Raw genomic sequence first — 21,111 nt, 5'->3', positions numbered from 1 at the left:
TTTTTTTCCAAGATATTGTTTTTGCTGCTTAATTATACAATCAGCTAGTTTAATTTCATGACTTATATTTTTATTCAAATGTAGTTTTTCTCTTTAATGAGTAAGTGAGTACAGGTACATCTACAATTTTTTTTTGAATATCATGGAAAAGTGTTTTTTTTTTTTGTAATTTAATTAAAAAAAGCAAACTTTCTTATATTCTAGATTCATTGCACACAAACTGAAATATTTCAAGAGATTTTTTTGGTTATGATGCTCTGATGCTTACGATTTACAGCTTAGAGAAATTAAAAATTCTGTATCTCAAAAAAATTGAATATTCCGTTTTGAGCTTGATTAGTTTGATTAGTTTGATTTATTTTGAGTATAAATACTGGGTATCTCTTGGGCTAGTTTAGAACACAATTATGTTGTAAGACAATCATCAACACCCTTCACAAGGAGGGTAAGCCACAGAAGGTCATTCCTGAAAGGGCTGGCTGTTCAAAGAGTGCTGTATCAAAATATATTAATAGAAAGTTGACTGGAAGGTAGGGGTGCGCCGATCACGGTCGTCCGATCGTTATGCGCATCTCGTCAGTAAAACCGGTTCTCTAATCAGCGGTAAATTCCATCAGGTGCGTTATTTCACATAGAGCAGCTGTTACTACACAGAGCCGTTGTTAACTGAAAAGCTGCGCAAATCCACGTTCATTTTCAGCGTTTATTTGCGCATCTTCTCAGTTAACAACAGCTCTGTGTAGTAACAGCTGCTCTATGTGAAATCACGCACCTGATGGAATTAACCGTTGGAAAAAGTGTGGTAGGAAAAGGTGCACAAGCAACATGGATGATCACAGCCTTTGGTAAGACTGTAAGAAAAAGCTGATTCAAGAACTTGGGAGAGCTTCACAAGGAGTGGACGGAAGCCGGAGTCAGCGCATCAAGAGTCACCACACTGAGACGTCTTAAAGAAAAGGGCTACAGCTGTCACATTCCTAGAACCAAGCCACTCCTGAACCAGAAAAAATGTCAAAAGCATTTCACCTGGGGTAAGGAGAAAAAGAGCTGGACTGTTGCTCAGTGGTCCAGAGTCCTCTTTTCAGATTAAAGTAAATTTAGCATTTCATTTAAAAATCAAAATCTGAAGTCTGGAGGAAGACTGAAGAGGCACAGAATCCTAGCTGCTTGAAGTCCACTGTGAGGTTTCTGAAGTCAGTGATGATTTGGGGTGCCATGGTGTCTGCTGGTGTTGGTCCATTGTGTTTTATCAAGTCCACAGTCAATGCAGCCATCTACCAGGAGATTTTGGAGCCCTTTATGCTTCCATCTGCGGACAAGCTTTATGGAGATGCTGATTTAATTTTGCAGCAGGAAATTAGCACCTGCCCACAGTGCCAAAACCACTTCAAAGTGGTTTGCTGACCATGATATTAGTGTGCTTGATTGGCCAGCCAACTCACCTGACCTGAAACTCACAAATAATCTATGGGGTATTGTTAAGAGTAAGATAAGTACTCTTTGAGATACTGATTTTTTTTATTTTCCTAAGCTGTAAGTTATAACCATCAGAATTAAAACAAAAAACTCTTGAAATATATAATATAATATTACACTGCAAAATAATAACTACAAAAAAGATTTTAGGATAACATCATAATTATTTACTGAGCCAATCACAATTACATTATGAAAGCCATAAAAAACAGACAATTAATCGTGATAATAAGCATTATCGTCAGAATTGCCAAAGCCCTAAAACAGATAATTAATTGCAATAATTGTGACTATTTGTATAATCATGACACCCCTACTTTTGGGAAACTGATCAAGTGATAGTTGGTACAAATGGTCAGATGTTCTTCCACTGAAGCTTAAGATGCTCTTTGGATCATATCAAATCAGGTTTGAAAATATGTTCGTCAGGTTTCATACAAACTTTTGTAAGTTAATGCAGCTTGCATTCTGCTATCAAGTTAAGCAAACGAGATACTAAGACCTGTTCCTCGATCAACATTTCTTTCCAAAAACACAGACCCTATCCCTACTCCTAAACCTAAACCTAACCATAATTTATCCCTAAAATCAGATGGAAATTACAGCTGAATTACAAGGGTGTAAAAGCACCTAACCCTGGGCATAAGCCTAAAACTGATATTTCCAGTAAACTTATCCCTCAATTCTGTTTGGTTGACTGGAATTTTTTCCAAGGATCAACATGGATGTTGATCCTGGAACATTCTGTACTTGTTGAAATCACGTTCACTATATTCAGTCAATCTGAAAAAGATGACATCAAGAAAACAGGGTGAATCTGTAGGGGTTGTTCAGGTGGCCACTCATGACAATGAGATTAAGTTTAACAACTGACAATCAATATTTAATGACTTTACTATCACATTTCTTACTCAAACCAAAATGAAGATAAACAATCAACAGTACATACATAGTGTGTGTGTGTGTGTGTGTGTTATCTACACAACAGGGTGCACCAGTGTCTTCTCAGATTATATCTCAGAGCTTCAACAGAGCCTGATGCTGTATGGTGACATCACTCCATAATAAAGGCGCAAATGGGAAACACACAATCTTTGTTTAGAGATGTCTGTGTAAGCTTGTTCAATTCAGTAACATCGCTCCATTCAGATATCCCATGAGTCATGCCATCACTACTAGGAAACCCCAAAACCAAACACAAATTATATTCCTGGTGATTGTGTTGAATGTGTTTCATTAATCTACATATGTAGATGTATATTTTGACCAAATTTTTATATCTCTGTACAGTCTATTACAATAATGGTATGCACTACTGTTAAAATATCTGTGGTCAGTAAGAGTTTTTTTTTTTGTTTGTTTTTTTTTTTGAAGAAATAAATACTTTTGTTCAGCAAGGATACATTAAATTGATCAAAAATGACGATAAGGATTTTTGTAATATTACAAAAGGGTTCTACTTTAAATAAATACTGTTCTTACTATTCATCAAAGAATGGAAGCTGAAAATTCAGCTTTCCCATCACATGAATAAATTAAATTTTAAAATATATTAAAATAGAAAACAGTTCTGAACTGAAATAACACAATTCACAATAATACAGTTTTATCGTACTATATTTTCAAATCAATCTTTCAAAAACCATCAAATGAACTTACCCACTCCAAACTTTTGAACAGTAATTATTTTTGGCAGATTTTCAACAAAAATATTATTTTAATCAACATTAATTTTAATAACCACATTTTAATGCTGAATTTTGATTTTAAAAGTGAATTAAACACTTACAAAAATATACTTCACCCTATTATTACATTATTATGAATTTTTAAGCTCAATGAACTTCACTAATAAAAAATTGTATAGTTACTCAAATAATAAAAACTAAAAATAGCCAATTTATATGTCAAGTCAAGTCACCTTTATTTATATAGCGCTTTAGACAAATGCACAAATGTCATCATCTGAATTATATATTTAAGCAGCAAGTTGGATGTACTGAGATTGGGGGCAATTGTATCATACTTAATTCCTCCACAATCTAGAGTGATGACACTTCATCTGCCCATGCTCAATAGGATTCTCTCTCTGTCTGTGAAAAAGCAGCACAATAATTTCAACCCAGCTGAAGTTTTTAACAAAATCCTGATTTTGAGGTATGAAAGTTACTTTTTGGATGTACAGTATTTTTCTTCTGCTGTCTAAAGTTTAGAGAACCGTGTATTTAAACTTACCTGCATTTTCTCTAGGTTATTGATAAAAATTAACAACTTATGCTTATATAGGTATGTATAGATGGCAGACGATGTTCTATCATTGTTTTAACATTTTGTTACAATTACACCAGAGACACATGGCCCAGTGCAAGCACCTTGTTTGTCTGTGTTGACATACCATTTTATTAATGTTTGGTTAAAGACTGTTCTTGAGTCATCAGAATATATTTGAGTAAAATATATTTAAATAACATTCAATCAATTCTATTATTAATTAATGCAAATATATTAGATTTTTTTGTATCAAAAGATAACTAGTGTATTTCAAGTAGTCTGTGAATAATGAAGTAAAATGTAGCCATCTACCTGAAGATTTTGGAGCACTTTCTTCCCTTAATAAGTTAAAAACCATACCTTTCTTGACTTGACTAGTTTGGGACACATCCTGGGGTGCGTTTCCCAAAAGCATTGTTAAAGCTAACTATGGTGTTTAGTTCAATTGAAATCTATTGGTAATGATGGAACTTGCAACCATAGTTGCTTTTAGCAAATGCACCCCTGCTCAGTACTTTCAAATTATAAAAGTAAAGCAGAATTTCTACCTGTGGACACATTTTATTTCACACAGTGCTGTACATGCCACCCAGCTCACGTTTTCCCAGTCCATCTTTCTTTACCTTCTGATATTTTCCAGCCCCTCCACAGCTCCTCCACCGTGATGTGCTGGTCCTCTCGGTGAAGATTACTGTGTTTATTGGTCTGCTGCTGCTTCATGTCCTCTATGATAAACTGCAAAAGAACAATAGGATAACATTACTGCTCAGACCACATGAAAATGACTTCTTACCAATTAGTTCATGCCGTATCAGGGTAAATTTGGCTTCAGGTCACAAGTGACTCTATTAGAGGATTTACTGGTTTCAAAATTACCTTTCAATATAATGCAAATAATTTTAATGCAAAAAGACATAAGAGAAACACTACATTTGAATATTGTATCTGTTGCCTTACACATGAGTCATTTTGCAGATTCTTTTAACCAAAGCGACTAACAAATGAGGAAAAACACATGTGATTAATCATAATGAGACTACAACATTTGCAGAGCCACAATGCACTTTCAAAAAAAAGACCAAAAGAATACATAAATAGAGCAGAGTTTTGTTGCACAATAAAGCAATTCAAATATGACAAGCATACTAGATAAAAGTAAAGCTGTCTGTGGTCAAGTCTGTGTAAACTCTGTATCTATCAGTGGTTCTGCATATTTGTGTGCTGCACATACATGATGAAAAATTTAATTTTGTTAAACAAAGGTTTGTTTGTCCTTTCTGTTTGTGAATTATGTTGCTATGCTCACATACTTGTATCCAACAAATGAGGGACAAGACAGCTTTAAAGTCATGTAGGTTTATTTAGCAACTCGCTCTCTCTTCACACACACACACACACACACACACACACACTCGGGAATCTGCTGTGTCCTGAAAGAGGACACCAACTTTCAGTGGCTGTAAGGAGAAATTCTTGGGCCTCTTCTCGAAACACTTCTTGAGCCTAGGAACACCAGCCATGACCAAAAACAATCTTCAAAACACACGTCACATCCTCACTAACCACGTAAAAAGTCAAAAACCAAACGTCAAAAACCAAAGAGAGCGAAGCAGCTAAGAAACAGGAAAGTAAAAAAACACTATCTTCACTTTCAAAGGAAATGGTGAGGGCCACTTGTGACATATGTACGCGTTTAGTGTGGACAAACCAGAAGACTCAATACCTCGTAACTTATCTGTTATTTTAACAGACTAACAGCAACTTTTGTACAAATCGTTTTGTACTATTAATAACTTGTTATAAGTTAAATGTTCAAATAGCATTAGTTATACTAATAATTTAATATAGAACACACACATATATATATATATATATATATATATATATATATATATATATATATATATATATATATATATATATATATATATATATATATATATATACACACACACACATACATATATATTTTTTTTATTTTATTTCATAATTGTTGACATTTTTGCACAATCAAAAAGAAAAACTGAAATATCACATGGTCTTAAGTTTTCAGACCCTTTGCTCAGTATTTAGTAGAAGCATCCTTTTGATCTAATACAGCCTTGAGTCTTTTCGGGAAAGATGCAACAAGGATTTGGGGATCCTCTGCCATTCCTCCTTGCAGATCCTCTCCAGTTCTGTCTGGTTGGATGGGGAAGTCGTGGCCTAATGGTTAGAGGGTTGGACTCCCAATCGAAGGGTTGTGAGTTCTAGTCTCGGGCCGGACGGAATTGTGGGTGGGGGGGGTGCATGTACAGTTCTCTCTCCACCTTCAATACCATGACTTAGGTAAGGCATCGAACCCCCAACTGCTCCCCGGACGCCGCAGCATAAATGGCTGCCCACTGCTCCGGGTGTGTGTTCATAGTGTGTGTGTGTTCACTGCTCTGTGTGTGTGTGCACTTCGGATGGGTTAAATGCAGAGCACAAATTCTGAGTATGGGTCACCATACTTGGCTGAAAGTCACTTCACTTTCACTTTCAACATTGGTGGACAGCCATTTTCAGGATGTTGTTTCAGGAGTTGTTGTGAAGCCACTTGTTCGTTATTTTAGCTGTGTGCTTATGGTCATTGTCTTGTTGGAAGGTGAACCTTCAGCCCAGTCTGAGGTCCTGAGCACTCTGGAGAAGGTTTTAGTCCAGGATATCCCTGTACTTGGCCGCATTCATTTTTCCCTTGATTGCAACCAGTCGTCCTGTCCCTGCAGCTGAAGAACACCCCCACAGCATGATGCTGCCACCACCATGCTTCACTGTTGGGACTGTATTGGACAGGTGATGAGCAGTGCCTTGTTTTCTCCACACATACTGCTTAGAATTAAGGCCAAAAAGTTCTATCTTGGTCTCATCAGACCAGATTCCTTCAGGTGTTTTTTTAGCAAACTCCATGGGGGCTTTCATGTGTCTTGCACTGAGGAGAGGCTTCCGTCGGGCCACTCTGCTCTTCTCCCCCAGCCAGCTCTAGGAAGAGTTCTGGTCATCCCAAACATCTTCCATTTAAGGATTATGGAAGCCACTTTGCTCTCAGGTACCTTAAGTGCAACAGAAATGTTTTTGTAACCATGGCCAGACCTGTGCCTCACCACAATTCTGTCTCTGAGCTCTTCAGGCAGTTCCTTTGACCTCATGATTCTCATTTGCTCTGACATGCACTGTGAGCTGTAAGGTCTTATATAGACAGGTGTGTGGCATTCCTAATCAAGTCCAATCAGTATAATCAAACAGAGCTGGATCTCAAGGATGATCAGAAGAAATGGACAGCACCTGAGTTAAATATATCAGTGTCAAAGCAAAGATTCTGAATACTTAGTACCATGTGATATTTCAGATTTTCTTTTTTAATAAATCTACAAAAATGTCAACAATTCTGTGTTTTTCTGTCAATATGGGGTGCTGTGTGTACATTAATGAGGAAAGAAAATCATCTTAAATGATTTTAGCAAATGGGTGCAATATAACAAAGAGTGAAAAATGTAAGGGGTCTGAATACTTTCCGTACCTACTGTGTGTGTGTGTGTGTGTGTGTGTGTGTGTGTGTATATTCATGAACAAACATGAATAAGCTATTAACTTTATTAATAATTATCTTAAATTAGGATTAATGAATTCTGTAAAAATGTTAATTGCTAGTTCATGATAATATAAATTAAATTAACTTTCTTGTAACTTATTTATGGCTGTGGGTTGATTTTCTTAAACATATTTAGAACAAATTATTATTTAAATCTTGTATGAATATGCATGAATATATTTCATCATGTATACACAAACACATAAGAATGAACACTTCGCCCTCTGGGTGACGTGTTCATATGTCAATAGACTCTTTTTGCAGGCAAGAACCAATGTCAACTTTGCTATTTGAGGTCCCTAGTGGGTCTAAGCTTTACTGACCTGTTTTTGAGCCCCCCGACCCACACACACACACACACACACACAGAGAGAGAGAGAGAGAGAGAGAGAGAGAGAGAGAGAGAGAGAGAGAGAGAGAGAGAGAGAGACATGCCCCCACACTCCAACAAATGAAAGGCAAGTATTAAAGAAACACTTCTCCAGATCTAAACAATGTATGCTCACCTCTACACTCTCATTCACTTCAATTCCTCCATCGTTGTCATCATCTAGCTGCTTGTGAATGTGCCGAAGCGCCTCTAAACTGAAGCGGTCGGCTTCATTCATACATGGAGGGATGACTGTCAAACACGGGTCTGCAGGGAGAGACACAAAATTATCCTCTTTAATTTTTTTTTTGTATTTATTAAACTCTGCTTTAAACTTATGCTTTTCTATGTAGTTCAAGTTTATTGCATATCCAGACAGATGATTTATTAGACTTTCTATTGTTGATTAATAAATAATAATCCTACTCATCAAGTTTTTATCCTGTCTAACTGTCTTTATGTATGAGAGACTCTGTTTACAGTGGTGTGCTTGACACGCGTATTAGGTTGCAGGCTGTTTAAATGAGAATATTAATCTATTTAAGAGAAGACGTGCGAGGATAGAAGAATCAATCCAGTTTTAACAAAATTATTACCCTAAAAGACCCCTGATTGGATGAAACATCACACATCACTGAGGAGCCCAGGAACATTTTCCAATGGACAGAAACATTAGACAGAAAAAAGACCCACATATTTAATTATATAATTGCCTTATCAAAATATTAGCTGTAGTATATGCTTGAATAAAGACAAATCTAGACTATACTATATGAAAAAAGTTTGATGTTATCCAAAAACCCACATTCTTCAAAATATCTTATTTTGTGTCAAGCAGAATTCAGTCATAAATGTTTGGAACAACTTGAGGGTGAGTTAATGATGACAGAATTTTCATTTTTAAGTGAGTTATTCCTTTAAGAAGGACTAAAGTTCATATGCAATTTCATAATTCTGTTGTGAAATAAATATGGTTAAAGTGTACTGTTGATTTTACTGAGAAACATGTAGCCTATGGTAAATCAAAAACATTATTAGGTAATAAGGTAATAAGGTAATTTCTACTGAAACTTGTAATTCATGTATTTAATTAATAAAAAATATTTCTAATCAAACATCATAAATAAAATATGTGCTTTAGGATGTTAGTCAACACATCAAAATAAGTGTACTCCTTTAAATAATAATGAATGAATATGAAAACAAGATTTAAAATGTACTTTAAAGTAAAATATTTCATTTGAAATGACAAAGCGCACTTTTTAAAAGTGTGATAAGAAACAGTGATGAATGTGTGCTCGAAGTACAAATAAGAAGCCTTTTATTTCATTCATAATATTTTATATGCAAGTATTTTTTAATAGAATTTTAAGATTTGAAATGCATTACCTGTGCATATTCAGTACCTTTAAGCACACTATTTTTTAAAAAAAAACTCAGTAACACTTTATTTTAAGGTGTCCTTGTTACACGTTGCATGTACATACTATTATAATAACAATTAACTATGCATAATTACAATTCATTTTTTTGACACAATCTGTTTTGTTTAAAGCGCTATAAAAATAAATGTGACTAGACTTGACATGCAAGTAACCCTAAGCCAAACCCCAATCATAAAGTAAGTACATGTATTTAATTAATATTACTCATTACTTAAATGTGTAATTACATTGTAACAAGGAAACCTTAAAATAAAGTGTAACCAAAAACTCTATGTTAACTGAATAAAAAGCAGAAAGCTACTGTATCACAGATGAAAGTGACTGAAGCCCTTGCTTGTATGGCTGAACAACCTCAAAATGCTGCTAAACAAAAGAAGGTATTTTCTTAGTATTTGCATCTTGTTTTGCATGTGTTCCCCCATCTGATTGCATAATCATATTTGTATACCAGATGTCACTGTCCACACTCATTTCCATGTGTTTTTTCTTTTTTTTTTTTTTTTTTTTTTGCATAGAACTCACTTGTGCTGATGGGTAATATCACAGGAACACTGTGGCAAGAAGAAATGCCTAACAATTACAAATGTTGGATATCATGCAAACTGAATTTGGATTTGTATCAAACCTCGAAAATAATGTTTCTGGATTGTAAAAAATGAAAACAAAAATGATGATACAAAAATTTTTTGTGACAAAATTAGTGACACTGATCACGTGAATAAAAACAGAGAAATCTTTCAACAGCATATTCAGATTAGTAAAGAAAACAAAAAGACTGCCGATGATGTGCAGGTCAAGTAACATTAATCGACTTACTACAAAGCTTCCCTTCGCACACACAGCATGTGGCAGGAAGTGACACTGTGAGGGGGAGAATAAACATGTAGCAAAAATAGTTCTGGAGAACAAAGTCAGTGAGTGTAAAATTAGGACATGCAAAGTTATAAATAGATTTTTGTTTCCAGTTGTCAGGAAGTGGTTTATCTAAATGACAAAGAACAGTAAAGGCCTCCACGAGAAATACACGCACATACACAAACTTTTTAAATGACAGAGGCTGAAGTAACGAGTTACAGAGAAAAGATGAACTGCCACTTGCACAAACATTCTATATCAAGAAGAAAGAAACTCAAACAATCTTCTAGGCCTTTTTTATTATCATTAATAATATATCAGTAAGTATGCTGTTACACTCTCAGGAAAAAGAAAAAAAAAAGTATTTAAATTGTACCTTTACTGGCAGAACAGCTTGTATGCTCCAAGGGACATATTTGCACAATAATCAACCCTTAAAAAGAGTTCAAAATGGAAACCTTTTTTTCAAAGTTGTGCGGTCCCTTTAATTTAACTGGTAATTACAGAATTGCAAGAATGAAGTGGAGTGTAAAGTAAATGCATATTGTGAGAGATCTGATTTCAGATTACAGGAGCGGTCACACTGCTGAAACACTCCCAACACACACGTCAGCATCGGAGGAAGTATGTCAGGTCGGAAACTGTGTTTATGTAAGTGTGTGTTCATTCATCGCAGGAGAGAAAAAGAATTAGAGATGTGCGCACTCAACAGTTTATTAATGGACAAACCAAGAGGAGCTGGTGGGCTACCGTAAGACAGTCACCAGAAGAAAAAAAAATATTCTGCAATATTAAAGATGTGACAAAAAGTACAAATGACACTATGAAATATGAATTGAATAATGTTCCAATAAAATGTTGTGGGTACTTCGGGAATACTTAACATATTCAAAGTATGATTTTAAATAAGTAGACAACCTATTGACTTCCATCTATTCCTATTCCAAATAGCAAGATAAAACATAGGTCTAAACCTTTTCTTTCACATTTCAAATGTCCTCTTTCCCAAAACAATATTCATCATGCCTTTGAGATAAAGTAAATTAAAGTAATAATGCTGTGATATCACCATGCTTTAAACGTTCAAAAGCCTTTAAATCTGATCCATGGATTTATGAATTCTATAAACAAATTTTTCCACCTTCTAATGGTACAGTTCAGGGATTTACTACTTTTTTTGTCAGTGAAACCACTTTGAGCTACTATATTTACTTTAAGTTTACTTTACCCCCAGATTTTAAGTTAACATTGGCATAAAATGAGTTCACAGTTCTCTGCTGTAGGTTAATGATGTTGACATGTATGTAAACCCTTTTTAGCTTTTTTATTATTCATTTTTATTGATGTACTTGTTTTTATATTTGTATTATTTAATAAATTATTTGTTTGTTTATTATTGAATTACCAATAACTTATAATAATTTAATTATAAACTTAAGAACCCACTGCATACCTCCAGGGGTTTGGGAAGCCCTGAACAATCAAATCAAAAACTGGTTCTACACAGCAGAAACTGCATTTCCTGTTATACTCACACCTCTTGGCCTGATATATATATATATATTAATTTTTTTTTCAGAGTTTCTAAGCTTCCAGTTTCAAATCAGCAAGATGAGCAAATCATAACAAGAGTGTAAAAATAGGAAGAAAAAAATTCTGGACACGTGTTGGTGAAAAGCAATCTTTTTGAACCTCCATAAAAAGGCATATTATTCATCCTTGGAAAGGGTATCTTTAATCCTCTGCTTATGACATTGCATAAGTGTGTGTTAAAATACTCCTATCTATATATATATATATATATATATATATATATATATATATATATATATATATATATATATATATATATATATATATATATATTATTTTATTATTATTATTTTTTTTTTTTTATCTGACAAAGCTCACAATCCAAAAGTTCAGACTTCCAGAAAAGGAGACAGAGCTTGTGCACCATTACAATAGGAATGTGCAGATAGAAGCTGAAACTCAAGATATGAGTGACTAACCACCAACGCAAAGACAGCCAGAGTCTTAATTAGAGCAGATGCTTATCTATGATCGTATAAGCAGAGAAGATCAGTGTTTGCACTAGGAGAGGAAAGAGAGCAGTCATCAGAGGGAGAAGAACCACACACCATCCGTTTGTGTTTGCAGATGATGTGTAGAGATAGTCACAAATGCTGTGACTTTAACATTAAGACAGGATGTCGAGGGCCACACTGACACTCACACATTGCTCGGGGTCACAGCAAGTTGACTAAGGTAAATCTGGACACTTTTTTTCAGACTGTGATGATGCATTTCAATGGTCATCAGCATCATAAATCGTGTGTGTATTTGTGTTATAAAAATGTAACACTCACTTTTGCTTCAAATTAAAAAAAAAAAAAAAACACACAACAAAAACCCACATCATTCTCTCTTCTGATTGGCACCATCAATGTCTCTCTTTTTGAAAGACCTGAAAACACTGTCGTGGAGTTTTTATTTTGCTATTTGAGCAAATGGGAATGCAAAAAAGTCTCCCCTTCACTGCTACAGAAGCTTACCCAACTAAATATATATATATACACGTAGGTTTTTAATGTATGATAACAGCTAGAATTAATGGAAAATGACAGCATATGATTGTTGTTTATTCAATTCCAACCCATTACAACTGATGCCTTCAAGATTATTCATCTAGAGCTAGCTATAAAGTTAATGCATTGACATTTAAAGAAGCACAATATTTCACAACAATATTCAGTTTCAATATCAAAAAAGAAAGGAAAAAATAAACTTGTTTGTGTCAATTAGCTGAACTTGTTTCTTTTTATGTGCAATATCAATGGTTGTAAGATTTAGTCCTATAAGTGTTTAAAATATTGCCCTGAGTGGCACAACTTGAGGTCATATGACCCGACAAGCAATAGTCTAAAAAGTCAGTTGCAATGTGTGAACTGCTGGTTTAAGGTGTTACTTGTGTTTGCACACATTAGAGGAAACCTGTACAGCTAGAACTGTGAACAGAGTGTTGAATGGTCTCATACTGAAATAAAGTAGGGCAAACAAGCAATAGGGCTGCTGTAGATCACTGACAAAAACTACAGACTGTGAACAGTAGCCTAAATAGAAAATCACATGTCTGGTTAACATTTGTTTGCAATGAAAGCATTTGGTTATTGTGATATTTGCATTTAGGTTGACTTTGGCACTACAGTATATTTCCACAGTAATTATCATGAGAGAGACAACTCTAGTCAAACAGTTCTTTATTAATCTGACTTCTCGAAAACAAGAGTCATCATGAATATTCTGAGTAGGCATTAGGCAACCCTCTGAACTTCTTGTTTTAAAACTGTGACTTCCTGTTTGTTTGGAACCACTTCCTGCGAGCTCTCCTACAGGTTTTCTAGAATGCCGCCACCACAAACATGACTTTAGCAGTTAAGCAGGGAAAGACATCAGCTATGATCAACTACAGCAGCGTAGTACAGCTCCACTACACTGCCACAACCAGACCTTTCCAAATCTGAGTGCACTTTTACTCCATTTTTCAATTTCCATTTCAGCTTTACAAAAGGTTTACATCCATGGATTTCTGGGCTTATATTTTCCAGTTGCTGAAAAATATTTGCCACTCATCCAATGACTTCATCAGCAAGTGTCCATTGACAACTTTAATGAGATTGAGAAGGTAAAGATGGTACAACAGTTAGAAGGTGTTTTCTGGAGCACTGTAGCACGAATGGTATTTCAGCATGTCATGGCAGCACACACCTCGCTCACTTTCCACAGAGGTGACATCCGAGTACGATGGATCTAACCTTAGACCACATCTAATGTGCAACTGGAATAATTGAGCCTTCAATCTATCCACAATCAATTAGCTGAACAGAGCTAAAGCGGAAGCGCAGCACATAACAACACAGCTACAGGATGTGTAACTCTAGCAGTCTGTGAAGCCGCTGATAAGCAGCCCTTGAGAACACACCTGTTTTTGGAGGGCCTGCAGAGCAGGATTACCACTAACCTCAAAGCCCACGCTGACTCATCTAGCACTACAGCCCACTTTACCCACAATGCAAAGTAAAAATCACCAAAAAAGGTGACTTGATTTACTATTTGTCACTAAGCACTGCTTAAAAAGAAAAGTTTAGCTAATGCTAATGTGCATTTACACTACCATTCAAATGTTTGGGGTCAGTAAGGTTTTTAATTAATTTTTACTTGTAATTGAATCTCATGATGGCAAAGTAGAATTTTAAACAGCCATTACTCCAGTTGAAATGTATTCAGACATCAGTCTAATATGTTAAATTGGTGCTCAAGAAACTTAACATTTTACAATTTATTATTGTTGAAAACAATTATGCTGCTTTATAGTTTTGTGGACAACATGATATTTTTTTTTTCAGGATTCTCTGCTGAAAATAAAGAACAAACGGACAGCATTTACTAGAATTGGAAATACTTTTCAATAAAGAAAAGGGAAACAGAAACAGAAAAGGTGTAAAAGCATAAGCAAACATTTTGATGAATACTGGGTCTGTTAAAAGAGAAAGTGATGTCTTTGTCATTTTGCCTACTGTAGACAAATGGCTGAGAAGTACTCATTGAAGTTAGAAATAAAAAAAACTGAGAGTGTGAAAATGTGACATTCATTTCTCACTACTGCTTTCAATGTTTTTTGAGCTGGATGTTTTCCTAGTGACAGGGAAGTGACAGCTATTTTTTTCTTCTTCATAGAACACACCCCCTTCTGAAGACTCGGTCTGTTTTGGGCTTCTTTGCAGCGTGAAGATGTAAGACTCTCTCTCTCCCTCTCTCTCTGACCCTGAAGAGGGAAAGTCCCTGAAATGAGAGGCTGCCGCTATTCCTTTCATCCAAAATATCTCTTCATCATCTCCTCACCCATGAACAGCACTACTTCAAGCTTTCCTAATACATGTCATTCATATGAATCTGCCTTAAACCCGACTACATTAAAACAATCTCTCTGAAGGGCATAACAGTCTAGTTTTCTGCAGAAAACTATTCATATTCATATGAATCTGCCTTAAACCCGACTACATTAAAACAATCTCTCTGAAGGGCATAACAGTCTAGTTTTCTGCTTTTTAAATGACAGAGGCTGAAGTAACGAGTTACAGAGAAAAGATGAACTGCCACTTGCACAAACATTCTATATCAAGAAGAAAGAAACTCAAACAATCTTCTAGGCCTTTTTTATTATCATTAATAATATATCAGTAAGTATGCTGTTACACTCTCAGGAAAAAGAAAAAAAAAAAGTATTTAAATTGTACCTTTACTGGCAGAACAGCTTGTATGCTCCAAGGGACATATTTGCACAATAATCAACCCTTAAAAAGAGTTCAAAATGGAAACCTTTTTTTCAAAGTTGTGCGGTCCCTTTAATTTAACTGGTAATTACAGAATTGCAAGAATGAAGTGGAGTGTAAAGTAAATGCATATTGTGAGAGATCTGATTTCAGATTACAGGAGCGGTCACACTGCTGAAACACTCCCAACACACACGTCAGCATCGGAGGAAGTATGTCAGGTCGGAAACTGTGTTTATGTAAGTGTGTGTTCATTCATCGCAGGAGAGAAAAAGAATTAGAGATGTGCGCACTCACAGTTTATTAATGGACAAACCAAGAGGAGCTGGTGGGCTACCGTAAGACAGTCACCAGAAGAAAAAAAAATATTCTGCAATATTAAAGATGTGACAAAAAGTACAAATGACACTATGAAATATGAATTGAATAATGTTTCCAATAAAAATGTTGTGGGTACTTCGGGAATACTTAACATATTCAAAGTATGATTTTAAATAAGTAGACAACCTATTGACTTCCATCTATTCCTATTCCAAATAGCAAGATAAAACATAGGTCTAAACCTTTTCTTTCACATTTCAATGTCCTCTTTCCCAAAACAATATTCATCATGCCTTTGAGATAAAGTAAATTAAAGTAATAATGCTGTGATATCACCATGCTTTAAACGTTCAAAAGCCTTTAAATCTGATCCATGGATTTATGAATTCTATAAACAAATTTTTCCACCTTCTATGGTACAGTTCAGGGATTTACTACTTTTTTTGTCAGTGAAACCACTTTGAGCTACTATATTTACTTTAAGTTTACTTTACCCCCAGATTTTAAGTTAACATTGGCATAAAATGAGTTCACAGTTCTCTGCTGTAGGTTAATGATGTTGACATGTATGTAAACCCTTTTTAGCTTTTTATTATTCATTTTTATTGATGTACTTGTTTTTATATTTGTATTATTTAATAAATTATTTGTTTGTTTATTATTGAATTACCAATAACTTATAATAATTTAATTATAAACTTAAGAACCCACTGCATACCTCCAGGGGTTTGGGAAGCCCTGAACAATCAAATCAAAAACTGGTTCTACACAGCAGAAACTGCATTTCCTGTTATACTCACACCTCTTGGCCTGATATATATATATATATTAATTTTTTTTTCAGAGTTTCTAAGCTTCCAGTTTCAAATCAGCAAGATGAGCAAATCATAACAAGAGTGTAAAAATAGGAAGAAAAAAATTCTGGACACGTGTTGGTGAAAAGCAATCTTTTTGAACCTCCATAAAAAGGCATATTATTCATCCTTGGAAAGGGTATCTTTAATCCTCTGCTTATGACATTGCATAAGTGTGTGTTTAAAATACTCCTATCTATATATATATATATATATATATATATATATATATATATATAATATATATATATATATATATATATATATATATATATTATTTTATTATTATTATTTTTTTTTTTTTATCTGACAAAGCTCACAATCCAAAAGTTCAGACTTCCAGAAAAGGAGACAGAGCTTGTGCACCATTACAATAGGAATGTGCAGATAGAAGCTGAAACTCAAGATATGAGTGACTAACCACCAACGCAAAGACAGCCAGAGTCTTAATTAGAGCAGATGCTTATCTATGATCGTATAAGCAGAGAAGATCAGTGTTTGCACTAGGAGAGGAAAGAGAGCAGTCATCAGAGGGAGAAGAACCACACACCATCCGTTTGTGTTTGCAGATGATGTGTAGAGATAGTCACAAATGCTGTGACTTTAACATTAAGACAGGATGTCGAGGGCCACACTGACACTCACACATTGCTCGGGGTCACAGCAAGTTGACTAAGGTAAATCTGGACACTTTTTTTCAGACTGTGATGATGCATTTCAATGGTCATCAGCATCATAAATCGTGTGTGTATTTGTGTTATAAAAATGTAACACTCACTTTTGCTTCAAATTAAAAAAAAAAAAAAAACACACAACAAAAACCCACATCATTCTCTCTTCTGATTGGCACCATCAATGTCTCTCTTTTTGAAAGACCTGAAAACACTGTCGTGGAGTTTTTATTTTGCTATTTGAGCAAATGGGAATGCAAAAAAGTCTCCCCTTCACTGCTACAGAAGCTTACCCAACTAAATATATATATATACACGTAGGTTTTTAATGTATGATAACAGCTAGAATTAATGGAAAATGACAGCATATGATTGTTGTTTATTCAATTCCAACCCATTACAACTGATGCCTTCAAGATTATTCATCTAGAGCTAGCTATAAAGTTAATGCATTGACATTTAAAGAAGCACAATATTTCACAACAATATTCAGTTTCAATATCAAAAAAGAAAGGAAAAAATAAACTTGTTTGTGTCAATTAGCTGAACTTGTTTCTTTTTATGTGCAATATCAATGGTTGTAAGATTTAGTCCTATAAGTGTTTAAAATATTGCCCTGAGTGGCACAACTTGAGGTCATATGACCCGACAAGCAATAGTCTAAAAAGTCAGTTGCAATGTGTGAACTGCTGGTTTAAGGTGTTACTTGTGTTTGCACACATTAGAGGAAACCTGTACAGCTAGAACTGTGAACAGAGTGTTGAATGGTCTCATACTGAAATAAAGTAGGGCAAACAAGCAATAGGGCTGCTGTAGATCACTGACAAAAACTACAGACTGTGAACAGTAGCCTAAATAGAAAATCACATGTCTGGTTAACATTTGTTTGCAATGAAAGCATTTGGTTATTGTGATATTTGCATTTAGGTTGACTTTGGCACTACAGTATATTTCCACAGTAATTATCATGAGAGAGACAACTCTAGTCAAACAGTTCTTTATTAATCTGACTTCTCGAAAACAAGAGTCATCATGAATATTCTGAGTAGGCATTAGGCAACCCTCTGAACTTCTTGTTTTAAAACTGTGACTTCCTGTTTGTTTGGAACCACTTCCTGCGAGCTCTCCTACAGGTTTTCTAGAATGCCGCCACCACAAACATGACTTTAGCAGTTAAGCAGGGAAAGACATCAGCTATGATCAACTACAGCAGCGTAGTACAGCTCCACTACACTGCCACAACCAGACCTTTCCAAATCTGAGTGCACTTTTACTCCATTTTTCAATTTCCATTTCAGCTTTACAAAAGGTTTACATCCATGGATTTCTGGGCTTATATTTTCCAGTTGCTGAAAAATATTTGCCACTCATCCAATGACTTCATCAGCAAGTGTCCATTGACAACTTTAATGAGATTGAGAAGGTAAAGATGGTACAACAGTTAGAAGGTGTTTTCTGGAGCACTGTAGCACGAATGGTATTTCAGCATGTCATGGCAGCACACACCTCGCTCACTTTCCACAGAGGTGACATCCGAGTACGATGGATCTAACCTTAGACCACATCTAATGTGCAACTGGAATAATTGAGCCTTCAATCTATCCACAATCAATTAGCTGAACAGAGCTAAAGCGGAAGCGCAGCACATAACAACACAGCTACAGGATGTGTAACTCTAGCAGTCTGTGAAGCCGCTGATAAGCAGCCCTTGAGAACACACCTGTTTTTGGAGGGCCTGCAGAGCAGGATTACCACTAACCTCAAAGCCCACGCTGACTCATCTAGCACTACAGCCCACTTTACCCACAATGCAAAGTAAAATCACCAAAAAAGGTGACTTGATTTACTATTTGTCACTAAGCACTGCTTAAAAAGAAAAGTTTAGCTAATGCTAATGTGCATTTACACTACCATTCAAATGTTTGGGGTCAGTAAGGTTTTTAATTAATTTTTACTTTGTAATTGAATCTCATGATGGCAAAGTAGAATTTTAAACAGCCATTACTCCAGTTGAAATGTATTCAGACATCAGTCTAATATGTTAAATTGGTGCTCAAGAAACTTAACATTTTACAATTTATTATTGTTGAAAACAATTATGCTGCTTTATAGTTTTGTGGACAACATGATATTTTTTTTTTCAGGATTCTCTGCTGAAAATAAAGAACAAACGGACAGCATTTACTAGAATTGGAAATACTTTTCAATAAAGAAAAGGGAAACAGAAACAGAAAAGGTGTAAAAGCATAAGCAAACATTTTGATGAATACTGGGTCTGTTAAAAGAGAAAGTGATGTCTTTGTCATTTTGCCTACTGTAGACAAATGGCTGAGAAGTACTCATTGAAGTTAGAAATAAAAAAAACTGAGAGTGTGAAAATGTGACATTCATTTCTCACTACTGCTTTCAATGTTTTTTGAGCTGGATGTTTTCCTAGTGACAGGGAAGTGACAGCTATTTTTTTCTTCTTCATAGAACACACCCCCTTCTGAAGACTCGGTCTGTTTTGGGCTTCTTTGCAGCGTGAAGATGTAAGACTCTCTCTCTCCCTCTCTCTCTGACCCTGAAGAGGGAAAGTCCCTGAAATGAGAGGCTGCCGCTATTCCTTTCATCCAAAATATCTCTTCATCATCTCCTCACCCATGAACAGCACTACTTCAAGCTTTCCTAATACATGTCATTCATATGAATCTGCCTTAAACCCGACTACATTAAAACAATCTCTCTGAAGGGCATAACAGTCTAGTTTTCTGCAGTTCAAACAGGATTGATTAATTAATTAATTAAAAGTGAGGGAGAGTGAATGAGTGACAAGTCAGTGGTTTTGGACCAAAAAGCATAAGCATGAATGTGTAAAATGTCTCTGTCTTTATGTTCTCTCATGTGCTTCGAGAATTTAAAGGGATAGTTCACCCATAAATGAAAATGTACTCACCCAATGCCATGTGTAGACGAGTTTGTTACTTCATCAGAACAGATATGGAGAGATTTAGCATCACTTGAATTGGGTGCCATCAGAATGTGAGTTCAAACAGCTGATAAAAAAAACATACATCGACAAGTAATCCACATGCCTCTAATCCATCAATTAACATCTTATGGAGTGAAAAGCTGCATGTTCGTAAGAAACAAATCCTTTATGAAGGTTTTTAACTTTAATCCAACATATGGGTCCATAATCTGATAACAACGCTTCCTCCAGAGAAAAGTCCATCCTATGATGTCCTCATCAAAACACTGTTTTTGCGTGTGCTGTACTGGATCTGCGTATATTTTTGAGTTAATTTTTTTTTCAATGAAGAAAGCAATATTATGGACGGAGGACTATTATATTTTAGCTGCAAGCAAAAGTTAAAAAGTGGATTTGTTTGCGACTGGAGTCATGTCAGTTGTTAGTGGAATTCTCATTCTGACGGGACCCATTCACTGCAGAGGATCCATTAGTGAGCAAATGATATAACGCTAAATTTTCTGCTCAAGCAAACTCATCTACATCTTGGATGGAATGAGTAAATTTTTATTTTTGGATGAACTATTGCTTTAACACCAAGGCATGCTGTCAGCATGAACTGTGGCCCATTTTCCATCCTATCTTTTAATACAGACAGCTACTCTCTGGTGTTGTCTGTGAAAGTGTCTTGGTATCGCGTTGGTGTCTTACGCTTACATCATTACTAAAGCAAGCAATTTAGATAAACCTGATACAGACATTTGAACAAACAGATCTGATTTCATCACTTGCAAAATGATGATAAATACAGAGAAGCATGAACAGAGACTATTGTAACCTGACCTCTAGTAGAGGAAAGCAGGAGAAATTACACCAAGCCAAGCTCACTGTCACTTTAGTCCCCATATGCATGTGAAATGCGTGTAAAGGAGTGTGGTAGATCAAGGGCATGTAA

General features: G+C 35.3%; 1 protein-coding gene across 3 annotated transcripts in view; it reads right to left on the bottom strand.

Moving 5' to 3' along the window:
- LOC128016630 (stromal interaction molecule 2-like) overlaps positions 1–21,111 on the bottom strand; it is a 51,973-nt gene that overhangs the window by 17,659 nt on the left and 13,203 nt on the right. For 2 of the 3 annotated variants that reach the window (XM_052601295.1, XM_052601293.1), the window contains exons 3-4: positions 7,864–7,994; positions 4,371–4,482 (exon numbers count right to left, since the gene is read on the bottom strand). In XM_052601295.1, the coding sequence (XP_052457255.1) occupies positions 4,371–4,482; positions 7,864–7,994 (243 nt within the window). Of the gene's footprint in view, positions 1–4,370; positions 4,483–7,863; positions 7,995–20,141; positions 20,242–21,111 lie in introns of all 3 variants that reach the window. The other variant, XM_052601296.1, reaches the window with a different exon arrangement.

The sequence above is a fragment of the Carassius gibelio genome, chromosome A7 (assembly GCF_023724105.1).
Source record: "Carassius gibelio isolate Cgi1373 ecotype wild population from Czech Republic chromosome A7, carGib1.2-hapl.c, whole genome shotgun sequence".
NCBI classification, from domain to species: domain Eukaryota; kingdom Metazoa; phylum Chordata; class Actinopteri; order Cypriniformes; family Cyprinidae; genus Carassius; species Carassius gibelio.
Note: the sequence above shows the minus strand (reverse complement) of the source record. Positions and strands in the feature narration are given on the sequence as shown.